The following is a 12230-nucleotide window of genomic DNA, read 5'->3' on the forward strand; positions in this document are numbered from 1 at the left end:
GGCCATACGTCACCGCGCGCCAGCCACACGTCACCGCGTGCCAGCCACACGTCACCGCGCGCCAGCCACACGTCACCGCGTGCCAGCCATACGTCACCGCGCGCCAGCCACACGCCACCGCGTGCCAGCCACACGTCACCGCGCGCCAGCCAAACGTCACCGCGTGCCAGCCACACGTCACCGCGTGCCAGCCACACGTCGGATGAGAGGTGATGAAATGGGACGGCCGGCGCTACGTTCACGGCTTCCAAAGTCGCAGCAGGCCGTCCTCGCTAAAGGTGCAGATCAGGTTCTGGTGGGGATGGTGCGTCACATTGATGACGTCCTTCTCGTGCACCTGCGGCGGCAGGAGCGGTCACGTTGACGGGTTTGTCAGCGGCCAGAGGGTCCGCTGACGGGGCTGGCTTCGGCCAGAGGGGGGTACAGCTGACGGGTTTGCAGGCGTGCCATAGGGTCGCTGACGGGGCTGGCTTCGGTCGGAGGGTCGCCGACAGGGCTGGCTGCCTCGATGGCACGCCGAGCGGTGTTCGGTCGGGAAGCTCTGTCACAGTAGCCCGGCTGGATGTTTTGGTAACGCAAATGGAAGCAATGGCGCATCCGTGCCCTACGAGGAAATGGCTTAGTCTTCAAGGTCAATGCAATCTGAGGCGTTCCCGATGCATCGGTGGCCTTTCAGACTCGCCGCATATGAAACCACAACCGAACGACACGGCAAGCGGCTGCGATGAATAAGTGGGATCCAACCCGTCAACGCACACCCCACCCCTCCCGCAAATAGCAAAATTATAATCCACGTTGCTGGGGCCCTGCGTCATAGCAGCGCATGAGGCGACACGGCCGCTTACGTTGAGCGTCTCTCCAGCTTGCCCGAGGTGGTGGACAGGCAGTATAGCACCAGATCCTCGCCCACTGCGTAGATCCAGTCGCCGTGCGGCGACACCACCGAGCAGACCAGGTCGCCGCCCTCACGCTTGCCCGTGCTGAACGAGCGTACCGTCTGCCGAGGCCAGAACAGACCCGCCTGAGTCGCCGCCCACTTCAAGTGGGAGAGGGAGGACACATCGCAACAACGCCGTCCACACTGCTGACGGGGCGGGGGGGGGGGCGGCGGACCCCTCCAAAACAGGATGTTTCCGAAGCAGCGGTCGCGAGACAGACCGGCGCTCGGTGAAACTTGCGTATATGGGGAAGACTTCAGCTGCCCAGGCTAGTCAACCGTAACACACCTCACGAGGTAATATCTTTGCAGCTAATGGCAGCAGCTTAACACGGTTTTCAGCGACAAGAACATCATTTCGTTTTAAATTTGTCCCGTAAACTTCAATGCATTTGTTAGCAAGCTGATCAAAAGCGATATTTATGCAGTTTCACGATACAAACCATATATAGACTTCCCAATCAGATCAACATAAACACGTCGGGCTTGTACTGACACACACCTTTCGTCTACAAGATGTAGGCTGGCGTCTGTGGCGGGTCACGCGCGCCCAAGCGCGAAACCACTGATCTTTGCAGTGCTCGTGCCCGACTTTGACAGTCGACGCACGCCGAGACATGGAACAAGTCGTGCTCAGCGGCTGACTGCACCCGTCCAAAGCACAGCTACCACATCTCGGCGTCGAGCGCGCGCAGCCGATTTATGTCTTCTTCGAAACGCACTTTTAATGTAAAACGATGCGCCTGAATGAAAACATCGCGGCATGAGCGCTTCACTAGCGCGTGACCCAGTTCACCACAAGGCAAACACAGCTGAGGTATTTTCGGTTTTCCGCTGCCTTGCTCACCATAATTGCAAACGCCATAAATGCCGACCGCAAAGGATTTTACTTCCGAGCAATTTGCAGACGACGACACCGTGCTTGTGACAAAGATCGCGCCTCTGTCGCCCTTCTCCCCTCACGATCGTGTCTCTGCCGCCCCTATCCCGTACTGACCGGCGTCTCTGCCGCCCCTCTCACCTACCGACCGGCGTCTCTCCCCGTTGCCCTACCTGTCCGGTCATGTTCATGATGACGATGGTGCTGGAGCGGTTGCAGACGACAAAGTGCTCGGGGTTCTTGGGCAACAGCGCCACTGCGTTGACGTGGCACTCCTCGCAGCTGACGCCGCCCAGCGGCTTCAGCGTGTTGATGCACTCGGTGGTCTTGACGTTCCAGATCTTGACAGTGCCGTCCGAAGACCCGCTGCGGACGGACAGCATCGAGGTCAGCGGTCGGAGGTCGCGGGCAGGCGGGGCCGACCGCGACGGGGGAACGCACGGCCGGACTCCGACCCGGGCGCGTGCGACTCGCGCACGTCGAGATGCGCGCTCGACGCGGCGGGGGATCCGAAGGGGATCAAGTTGGATACGGGGGGGGGGGGGGACTAAACACGTGCCGGCGGCGCGGACGGCCGGCGGTCAGCGGCGGCCACAGTCACGCGGTGAGGAGCTCGACGCAATTGGAAACCATCGCATACTGAAGACGAATCCAGATAGCAGACGAGCTCGACAGACCGGTGCAGTCCTACCGCAGGCTGCACGACACAGGGCAGCATACATACCATCAGGACAAATACACTGAAGACCGTCATCATAACCTACCGCAGGCTGCATGACACAGGGCAGCACACATAACATCAGGACAAATACACTGAGGACTGTCATCATAACCTACCGCAGGCTGCATGACACAGGGGCAAGCATACATAACATCAGGACAAATACCCTGAATACCGTCATCATAACCTACCGCAGGCTGCATGACACAGGGCAGCATACATAACATTCAGACAAATACACCGAAGGACCTGTCATCATAACCTACCGCAGGCTGCATGACACAGGGGCACATACATAACCATCACGACAAATACGCTGAAGACCGTCATCATAACCTACCGCAGGCTGCAATGACACAGGGCAGCATACAATAAGCAGGGTCACGTACAAAGACAGCTGAGGACCTGGTCAGCAGTAAACCTACCGCAGGCTGCATGACACAGGGCAGGCATACTAACATCAGGAACAAATACACTTGAGGAAGGTTCATCATAACCTACCCATGCTGCATGACACCAGGGCAAGCAACACAGTACCATCATGACCAATACAGCTGAAGGACCTGTCAATCATAACCATAGCCGCAGGGCGGGCATGACACAGGTGCAGCATAACAGTAACAATCACGGACAAATTACGCTGAAGAACCGTCATCATAACCTACCGCAGGCTGCATGACACAGGGCAGGCATACAATAACATCACGACAAATACGCTGAAGCCCGTCATCAATACCTACCGTCAGCCTGCATGACACAGGGGGCAGCAGTAGCATAACATCAGTACAAATACAGCTGAAGGACCGCATCATCATAACCTACCGCAGGCTGCCATGACATCAGGGCAGCAGTGGACATAACCGAGTTCAGGACAAAATACATCTGAAGGACCGTCATCATAACCTACCGCAGGCTGCATGACAATAGGGCAGCATACATAACATCAGGACAAATACTCGAGACCGTCATCAATAACCACCGCAGGCTGCATGACACAGGGCAGCATACATACCATCAGGACAAATACGCTGAAGACCGTCATCATAACCTACCGCAGGCTGCATGACACAGGGCAGCATACATAACATCAGGACAAATACACTGAGGACTGTCATCATAACCTACCGCAGGCTGCATGACATAGGGCAGCGTGCCTAACGTCAGGACAAATACACCGAAGACTGTGACCATAACGCGATCAGTTGTAGACTATGCAAGTCTGCTTATTTGACGGCCAGCGACTTGAGCTACAGTCAGTCCAAACAACCCCGCACGCCGGTCGTGTGCACGTATATCCGCTCTGGTAGAATAGCACGTAATACGTCGGTAAACGACAGCGACCCGTCGACCCTGCGCCCCAAGCTGACCTGATCACGCAGTGTCCGTCCACACTGAATGTAGCGCTGTTGACGAACGAGGTATGCCCGCGGAACTCCTTCAGCGTCTTGCCCGACTTCAGACCGTGAATGCTGCAACGTACCACAGTCGAAATGAGATAAACAGTTTTCCGCTCAAGTGAAAAATCGTCTTACAACCTTTCCTTAACCGTCTTTGCACCTCAACCTAACTTCAACGGCTACACAGTATATGCAAAATTCAGACTTTAAAGCCTTACATCGTATGACTTTCAAACATTAATTGGGTGACGAAAGTCAAATTTACATGATGCTTGATCCCGGATGACACAGCCTCTAAACAAAAACGGAACAGTAATTAACTTCGGAGTGATACGGCTTTGCAAAATAATATAAAAAGTCAAGAAAGCATTTCCTGATAGAGCCAAACGCTGTTTGTCATTTATAAGCGGCATGGCACCGATATGACCTCGAAAAAGGTCATAGACTATGACTCGTCAAGGTCAGATATTTTCAACATATACATGTGTAAAACTATGTAAACTGAGCTAGCTATAATTTTAAACGCGTGCTGAAACCCATTTACACATGATTCCGGCACATTTGTCGGGCGCGGGGTAATACGTGCCGCTGATAAGTGTATGATAAGAATGATTTCGGCACACTTCATGCTGGGCAGCAAACTCCGTATTCAGCTGACGTTTGTTGTCTATCCAAATTGATTTCACAGCTTGAGCGCGACAAGGCGATAAAAATACTCCGAACGGTGAACAATTTCCGGCGTTTAGTTTCTGTTCCCACTTCTGGACAAGCGGATGTCGTATTGTCATTTCATTTCATTCCCGGTAGACGTGACCGAAATTCGAAATCACCGCTCGGTCACGGCCGGTGATTTCTCCTTATTGCGTGTTAAACTGGATTAAATTGGTTGGATGACAAAATACAGCATTTGTACGTGCTGGACACTTGACGCAGTACCACGCAGCATCGGCAACAACAGAAAAGCGAAGATCTGTTGAGACTGAGCTGATTTAGACCGCGACGGCGTACATCACGCGCAAAAAATCGCTTCAAGGGAAACTCCACGCTGCCCAACAATCCCTTCAGCATCCAACTAGCGTGATACACAACCAACGTCATACCACTAGCCGACCATAACACATTAACACATTTCGCCCGGCCCGATAAACGCCCCCGACCCCGCGGGGGGGGGGGGTGGGGTGTTCACCAGGAGGGCGCCCGCCGCTCGTCACCGTTCCGGCCCCCACCGAAGCGTGTTGTCGAAGGACGTGCTCAGCAGCTGACTGTTGTCACGCGAGAACTGCATACTCGTCACGCCCTTGGTGTGCGCCCGCTCGAACTTGCGCAGGCACTGGCCGGTGGCGATCTTCCAGACCTTGACGCGGCCCTCCTGGCTGCCAGAGGCCAGCATCTCCGAGTCGCGGCTGAAGGCCAGCGACAGGCACGCCTCCTCCATCAGCATGAAGTTGTCCTGCGGCCGCGGGCGGCGATGATATCAGGCGTATCAGGCATCGGGGTCGCGGGTGCCGGTGGCGGAACACGCGCCACGCTCGCCGGCCGCGGGTCAGGGTCGCGACATGGGGCCACTGACGTGAACTAGGGTCACGCCCAGGGGTCGCGAGACAGGGTTAAGGTGATGGGGTTACGGGTCACGGTAACCAGCCATGAGTCGCGAGTCAGGGTCAGCCTGATACATCGGAGGTCACGTCACGGTCACAGGCCAAAGCCGTAAAAAGGTCACAGGCCGGAAACGGACAGCTCCGGGCCACCGAATGGACCGCACGCCCGTCCAGTCACAGACGCTGGGAGGGCAATATCACTTAACAACGTCATCCGTTTACAACAGCGCGGCACGCTTACGCCCCACAGAATGAAAGCCCAGCACACACCACGCTATTGCCTGCCATGCCTCACGGCGAATGCACTGGTGTCACAAAACGTTGCCTCTCCGGCTACTGACGTCATCACACCCCACCTCGGCTGCGGCAAACAACTCAGTCGCCCCACAGGGGGGCCATGGCGGCGCGTCCCACCTGCGCCTGGTACTTGAGGTCCTTCCGGATCTTGCCCGTGGTGAAGTTCCAGACCTCGATGAAGCCGTCCACGGTGCCGGTCACCAGGTACTGGCCGTCCGGCGAGAAGGCTGCGGCGCAGGCGCAGGTCACCAGTGGGACACGGCCGGCCGCTACCGGCGGGCCGACCAGCGCCGGGTGGCACCCTGCACCACAGCCGTCCCCCGGCACCAGCGAACACACTTTCCACACAAAATGCGGCCGCAGCAATGGCGGCGACGTAGCAAATGCCTTGCTGTTGCCACTACATATTTTACGCCAATTAAAGCCCCGGTGAGGTCGGTGACATCCGCGAAATCCAGCTGCATCTGTGCGTGGCTGCGTCGGCTGCGCGCGGCGCTGCCGCAAGCCGGTAACAATAGCAGGGAGGGCCCCCCCTCCGCCACTCCTTCAAACACCCCCACAGACGCTAACGCAAACAATGCCATCACGGCGGCCCCAGCGGGCCTTGCCCATCGTCAGCACGCGCCACATGGTAATGTATCGCCTCTGCGGCCGTGACGAAGCCGCCGTCTACCGAGCGGGCACCCACCGGCGCACTCGGGGTGCGTCTTGCGGAACTTGATCTGCTTGGAGAGCTGCGTGGGGTAGGTCTCCTCCTCCTGTTCACGAATGGCGGCCTTGCCTCGGAACAAATCGATCTGGGTGCCTGTCGGCGAGGGGGCGTCACACACGGCAGCCTTCCCCCCACCAGCCCTGACCGCGCCCGCACACGAGTCTGGCCCGAGATCAGTCCCCAGAGCAGGACAGCCGCGGGCAGCAGCAGCGCGGCGAGCACCCCGTCCCCGCGCCTGCACGGTAACCTCATCCACTCCACCACCCTACCTCCACACTTGCGCTGTACCCACACCCACTCCACCACCCTACCTCCACACTTGCACTCTACCCACACCCACTCCACCACCCTACCTCCACACTTGCACTGTACCCACAACCACTCCACCACAAGGCCGCCGCGCCTATAATGTCCCTCCCCCAAACACGCACCCCCTCCCCCCTCATGCCTGCACTGTCCCCATCCACCACCCCAGTCCCACACCCGCACTGGTCCCATATCCCCTTCAACACCACACGCCAACGCCTGCCCCCCTCCCCCACCCCAATGATGTCGCCGCCGAGGCGCATCGTCGGCAGGCCACCCACCGGGCGGCAGGAGGCCCTGGTGCTGCTGCCACTTCATGGCCTGGCCGAGCAGCGCCAGCAGGCGACTGGGCGGCACCACCGATACCTCGCCGGCCAGCGCCTGCGCGATAGCCGCCCGGCGCCGCTCCTTGCTCGAGCCGTCCGGGTACGCCTCGCGCGGGTCGAAGTAGGAGCGCGCCAGCAGGTTCTCTAGCAGAGGCGGCGGGGGGGGGGGGGGCGGTCACGGGGCGGGGCACCAGTGGAGCAGGCGAGCCGGTAGTGTGTGCGTGGGGGGGGGGGGGGGAGTCGGTGGTGCGCGTCACTCTCGGTGAATCTGACACTGGTTAAGATCCGGTGCACTGTGACTCTACAAACATTTGTTTGGAACACCATATCAAACCACAGGGACGTGACTGACCACATTTCGTCGTTACAGCGATCTTCAAGCGCATCAATCGCTTTCGAGGCATCCGTTACAGCAGCCGCAGCAGAAACAAACGACTGCTGAGCCTGATCGCCAAGAACACGCTACCAGCTGCCCCACGCGGCACACCCCGGCCCGGTGCAGCGGTGCTTGACGACTGACACTGCCGTGGTGCTTGACACCTAACACGGCGGCCATGAAGGGCACAAAGTTCACCGTCCTTGCAGCGGCCGCTACCTCTCCCCGCCGGCCCGTGACGGCGCCGGGCCCGAGCCCAGCCCGGCCGGACGACGGCGGCCTTACCCAGATGCACGTATCTGTCCGCCTCGTGCTGCTTGAGCATTATCATGGGGTCCGTGTTGCGGAGTAGTGAGCGCGCTGCACCCAGCTCTCGCAGCTCTATCAGCTCCAGCACCACCTGCAGCGGCGGCCGGTGTGTCAGGTCCGGCCCGCCGCCTCGACCGCCGGCGGGCCGGCGCGCCGCCGTACCGCACAGTCATCCACCTCGCCGCCGTCACCGCAGGCGCGCCGTCACAACACACAGGACATGCATCAGAACTCGACAACACACACAGCGCAGTGATCGAACGGTCCCAGCACGTATCGGGCAGTGGTCGAACCGTCAAAGCACGTACGGGAGTGATCGAACCGTCACAGCACGTACCGGACAGTGATCGAACCGTCAGAGCACGTACCGGACAGTGATCGAACCGCCCCAGCACGTACCGGGCAGTGATCGAACCGTCACAGCACGTACCGGGCAGTGATCGAACCGTCACAGCACGTACCGGAGTGATTGAACCGTCACAACACGTACCGGACAGTGATCGAACCGTCACAGCACGTGCCGGACAGTGATCGAACTGTCACAGCACGTACCGGGCAGTGATCGAACCGTCACAGCGCGTACCGGACAGTGATCGAACCGCCCCAACACGTACCGGGCAGTGATCGAACCGTCACAGCACGTACCGGAGTGATTGAACCGTCACAACACGTACTGGACAGTGATTGAACCGTCACAGCGCGTACCGGACAGCGATCGAACCGCCCCAGCACGTACCGGGCAGTGATCGAACCCTCACAGCACGTACCGGGTAGTGATCAGACCGTCAGAACACGCGCGGAGCTGGAAGGTTTGCTCGTCATTGCAAGCGCATAGTGGGAACAAGCCCGCCACAACACACACACACCACGTCACCAGAGATGCCAGAGATAGCGGCGTGGCGGCTGGCGGACGGCAGCGGCCGCGTACCTCTGCGCCATACTGCGGCACGGCGGCGGGCCGCGAGCCGCAGTATGACGCGGCGGCGGGCCGCGTGCCGCAGCCCTTCTGCATCAGCACCAGTCGCAAGCACGCCGCCCGCAGTCCCGTGCTGCGCTCGGGTTTAACAGGGCGGTAATTGGAAGCGTTTCCGCGACGCACTGTTCCACAGTTCAACAGAGCATCTCCCCATACCCCGCTATCACAGCAGTAGCTGCGCTTTGCGTTGGCGTCCTCTGGACGGGCCTCACCTGTTCGTAGAGATCGATGAGTTTTTTGTCTGGCAGTTTGAGGGACTGTATGGCCTTGAGAACGGTGTCCCAGTGACCGTTGTTGATGTCTGCCACGAAGCTGTCCACCGAATCCACGGTGTTTAGTGATGTCGTTGTCTCTTCCTGCACCAGGAACACAAAGCCGATATTGAATGAGCCGCTGTGTGCCACGACTCAACAGCCCACCACACGAAGGACAATACATATCACACCCAGGCAAAGTTGAGCACTTCTGATTCGAACAATGCGTGTAATTTTTACCCGCGTCCGATTGTAATGTGCTGACTGACCGACTATCGCGGCTATATTGACGGACAACATATAACATACAGATACACACACATGGTAGGCAGATACAAGTCAAAATTGAAGCACCTGCAAAAAAACAAATTGTGCGCATAAACAAATGAATTTATGGTCAAATGTGTCCAAGATCAGAGGCACAGCAAGATTTGGGACCAAGAAAAGCATATTACCTGCAGCGTCTGAAGTGTGCGCATCAGGTTGTTCTCCTTCAGATACTGCTGAATAAGTCGCACAACGCTGAAAGTAAAAACGGCGTCGGTAAACAACGTCTAAATCTCCTTTACTTTCTCCGGGGTCTTGCTGGCGACACCAGCCTTTAAGCCCAGAAGCTCTGGGTTCGAGTAAAACCGCATAAATTGCATTGGTCCCGTACGAATAACGCCACACGCCAACTAACCAGGGGTTCAATTTGTCAGGAATCAGCTTGTTGTAACATGCACAGGTAGAAAATGATATCTCTCCATGATCCTTTTTGGCTGAATCTGCCAGCGGCCCGAATGCCGTTTTGATACCCACCACACTTCTTGGATGGCAGGTTCAAGAAGCAGCAACGGTATTTAAAGAAAAAAACAGTGAACGGTGCAACAAAGGGTAAGGTGCAGCACAACTATACCAGCCGCGACCATCTCTGAGCTACCAGCACTGTCATCACACTGCCACTTGGATGAGCGGTTTAGCTAGCGGCCGGTGGCCGGGCTGAACTCGACGCGCTTTGATGGGGCTGGGAACTGAGGCAAAAGCAAGTGAGGAGGCGAGAGAAGTGAGGCCCGTCAGAACTCAAAAATTAAGGGGGCTAGAAACACCACAATTCACACAGTAGACAAGCTTTGTATGTGAGCCCACTTGTGTCAAATTTTGAGGATCTCAGGTTGCTTCTGGCCTTCCTTTGCATAACATAAGGTCAAACATGCTCCAACCTCCAATAAATGTCTGAAGTCCCTTCAGACCTCCTCACCCAGCCACCTAAACTGTAATACCTCTACTAAGCAAAAGGCACTGGTGTTCATTTCAGGTCAGTGGTCTTATTTTTCCTTCAGAAGGTCACAGTGACCACAAACCTACGAGTAGTCGTAAATTTTCATTTAAAGATGCTAATGCTCAATGATACATTTCCCCCAAACACAATGTTGTCAGGGTTATTTTATGTCAGTGACAAAACCATCCCAAAATATGTTTTTTTGCACTCTGTTATCGTATCGGATCGAGCTATTTTCCACACAATTGTCCTTTCCTAGAGGCAATGGCCTTTGGCCTGTCATAGGTCCGCGACCGAACGAGGTACATCTATTTTATACTTAAAGATCAGTTGTTGTATTTCCCAAGGAATAGAAAGTTCAGCGCAGCTACGTCGCGCTAGTCGGGAGTTATTTTGAGAAAGTTACAGGGTCAATTGACCCACCACATGAGCATTTGTAGAGGTACAACAGGTATCACTCCGCAGCTCTGAGTTCGCAAATTCAGGGCAACTCCAAACAAGTGAATGACAGCATTAAATGGGTCTAGTGGCAATTATCTTATTGTGTGACAGGTTAAGAGTGCATTTGAGCTGGCTCACAGGAACAAATATACTCAGTTGCTGAGAAGTAGAATTGTGCACACACAAGACTTCATTACAGTCCAGACCATGCAGTACTACCCACCTCATAATTTGAAGCATATAACATCTGAAACTGGGGTATCAAAAACAATGTCAGATGAAGCAGCTCATCACTTGAAGCAGGTCATGTCTTAATGTGAGACAGCAAAAACAGTTGTCAGATGAAACACTTCCTGAGTGGGGTTCAAAGTACAACTATGGTCAAACAGTTGTTGCAGAGAAGCATATGCATAATACATCTTAAGAGAAGGCATCTGAAATGTATATTGCGTGCCCAACCTATCTTGAAAAGTAACATGCATCTTAAAAATATGCTTCTCAAACTCAATATGACTTTTAGAAATGCAACCAGGTGATAGTGTTGACTAATTTGAAACATACTGATAAATGGCAGACTAGCCAGGGGGAGCTTTTGGGGCTTTGATCAGCATATTAGCACAACCTCTATCTGTTCTGGGGCGATATTTTAGAAGCTAACTGCACTGACAATAGCACAATTCCTAAGAAGTAGATCTTCACATGACAGCGAACATCAATGCTAGTCATCAGACACCAATAGTTGATCTGATGAAATGGATAGCGAAAACCATTGATGCATAATATACAAATACATACAAGGTATATATCTGAACACTTTCCAATGTTTCAAGACCTGAAAGCTGAATAATATTGATATTTTGTTTTTGTACCAATGCAAAAAGCCTACATAACACACATACTGAGCACCCTTAAAAGTCTATAGAAATGATCTCATATTTGTGCTTTTTTACTCCATTTCAATCGAGCTGATGGCAGCTAAATCTATCTCCCCATGGCTAGTAAACATTCGTGTGAAATGAGTGGACATTTGGATAGGTGGGCATCACATATTTATGTGGATTACATATTTGACCATGGGTGAGCTATGAATGTGTGGGGAATGGTTGAATGTGGATGGGCAATCTGATTATTAAGATCCTTCAAGAGTGCTATGTCTGCAGCTGTTGCAGCTCAAGGCTAGAGATGAGGGATGTAGTTTCCCACTATTTGGGGAAACAGCCTACCATCCTTGATATGAAAGTCAGCCCATGGAGGATCCATGCAGAAAAAGAGCTATTTGGGTAGGTTTTACAATGTTTCCCTGCTTAGCTCCCTCTCACCCCCCCCCCCCCTCACACTCTGAACTTGTTTGCAAAACTAAACCTCTTGTGATGTTATGCCTGAAGACATTTCTAGTTCAAGTAAGACATGCAAGATAGGGGTGTGTAGTTAGACAACAG

At 54.9% G+C, this 12230-nt stretch overlaps 1 protein-coding gene across 1 annotated transcript; it reads right to left on the bottom strand.

Moving 5' to 3' along the window:
• Positions 1 to 841: 841 nt before the first annotated feature.
• LOC119103245 (WD40 repeat-containing protein SMU1-like) lies at positions 842 to 11040 on the bottom strand. Its single transcript, XM_037226686.1, has 11 exons — positions 11015 to 11040; positions 9545 to 9611; positions 9048 to 9191; positions 7836 to 7950; positions 7130 to 7318; positions 6519 to 6635; positions 5948 to 6057; positions 5162 to 5385; positions 3906 to 4007; positions 1991 to 2183; positions 842 to 997 (listed from the first exon to the last, which is right to left on the bottom strand). Exons 1-11 carry the CDS (start codon positions 11029 to 11031, stop codon positions 842 to 844), a joined length of 1434 nt encoding a protein of 477 aa, XP_037082581.1. The 5' UTR covers positions 11032 to 11040.
• Between the last annotated feature and the right edge of the window lie 1190 nt (positions 11041 to 12230).

This window comes from Pollicipes pollicipes, unplaced genomic scaffold, assembly GCF_011947565.3.
Source record: "Pollicipes pollicipes isolate AB1234 unplaced genomic scaffold, Ppol_2.1 Scaffold_5724;HRSCAF=6776_pilon_pilon_pilon, whole genome shotgun sequence".
NCBI classification, from domain to species: domain Eukaryota; kingdom Metazoa; phylum Arthropoda; class Thecostraca; order Pollicipedomorpha; family Pollicipedidae; genus Pollicipes; species Pollicipes pollicipes.

Coding starts and splice junctions, on each gene's coding strand:
- LOC119103245 (XM_037226686.1), bottom strand. Junction 5,386..5,947: donor ACCTCAAGTACCAGGCGCAG/GTGGGACGCGCC, acceptor CCGCGGCCGCAG/GACAACTTCATGCTGATGGA. Junction 2,184..3,905: donor GACGGACACTGCGTGATCAG/GTCAGCTTGGGG, acceptor GTCCGTCCGCAG/CGGGTCTTCGGACGGCACTG.